Genomic DNA, 660 nt, shown 5'->3' with positions numbered 1-660 from the left:
CCTTTGAATTACAGGCACAACAGAAACAGGAAGTAAGAGTGAGACAAAGTTGTGGTGAAAGAGTACAGCAGGGTTCGCCACCATCCCCTGCCGGAGCCTCGTGGAGCTTTAGGTGTTTTCACTCAATAAACACTCACAACGCCCGGTCTGGGAATCGAAACCGCGATCCTATGACCGCGAGTCCGCTGCCCTAACCACTGGGCCATTGCGCCTCCACTTGCACTATATAAGGGTAGGCCTATCTGTGAAAAAGATAAGATAGTTGTGATAGGGGTGCCAGAGGAAAATTTCAAGAAGTGACAAACGATACAGACAGTTGATCAGGAAGGGGAAGTAGGGGTTATAAGAGTGTGGGTGGAGGGTAACATGGTTGAAGATGGGGGTAAAGAGAGATAGTTTCAATGAAGCGGGGCTCAGCTCACCTGATTTTGACGTTCTGCTCTTCTTTGAAATAACCTAAACGGGTTTGTGATATATGTTCTGGGAGTTTCGTTTTGCAAGGACCGACAACAGCTCCGCATACAGACCATCATAAGCACCACTTCTAATGGGATTAACAGCAGCAGGAAAGGGTAGATGGTATCTGAAATACATAACAAAAATGTTCAAGGGGTGTGCTGAAAAGTTCCTGGCTTTGGGTAAAAGAAAATACAGGAGGAT

The 660-nt window shown here is 46.4% G+C and overlaps 1 protein-coding gene across 1 annotated transcript in view; it reads right to left on the bottom strand.

Moving 5' to 3' along the window:
* The window catches only part of LOC106877437 (uncharacterized), an 8,921-nt gene extending 8,322 nt beyond the window's left edge, over positions 1 to 599 (bottom strand). Inside the window, exon 1 of the mRNA XM_014926337.2 lies at positions 423 to 599. Within this exon, the coding sequence (XP_014781823.1) occupies positions 423 to 533 (111 nt within the window). The 5' untranslated portion in view covers positions 534 to 599. The remainder of the gene's footprint in view (positions 1 to 422) is intronic.
* Positions 600 to 660: the final 61 nt, after the last annotated feature.

This window comes from Octopus bimaculoides, chromosome 30 (assembly GCF_001194135.2).
Source record: "Octopus bimaculoides isolate UCB-OBI-ISO-001 chromosome 30, ASM119413v2, whole genome shotgun sequence".
Lineage (NCBI taxonomy): Eukaryota > Metazoa > Mollusca > Cephalopoda > Octopoda > Octopodidae > Octopus > Octopus bimaculoides.
Note: the sequence above shows the minus strand (reverse complement) of the source record. Positions and strands in the feature narration are given on the sequence as shown.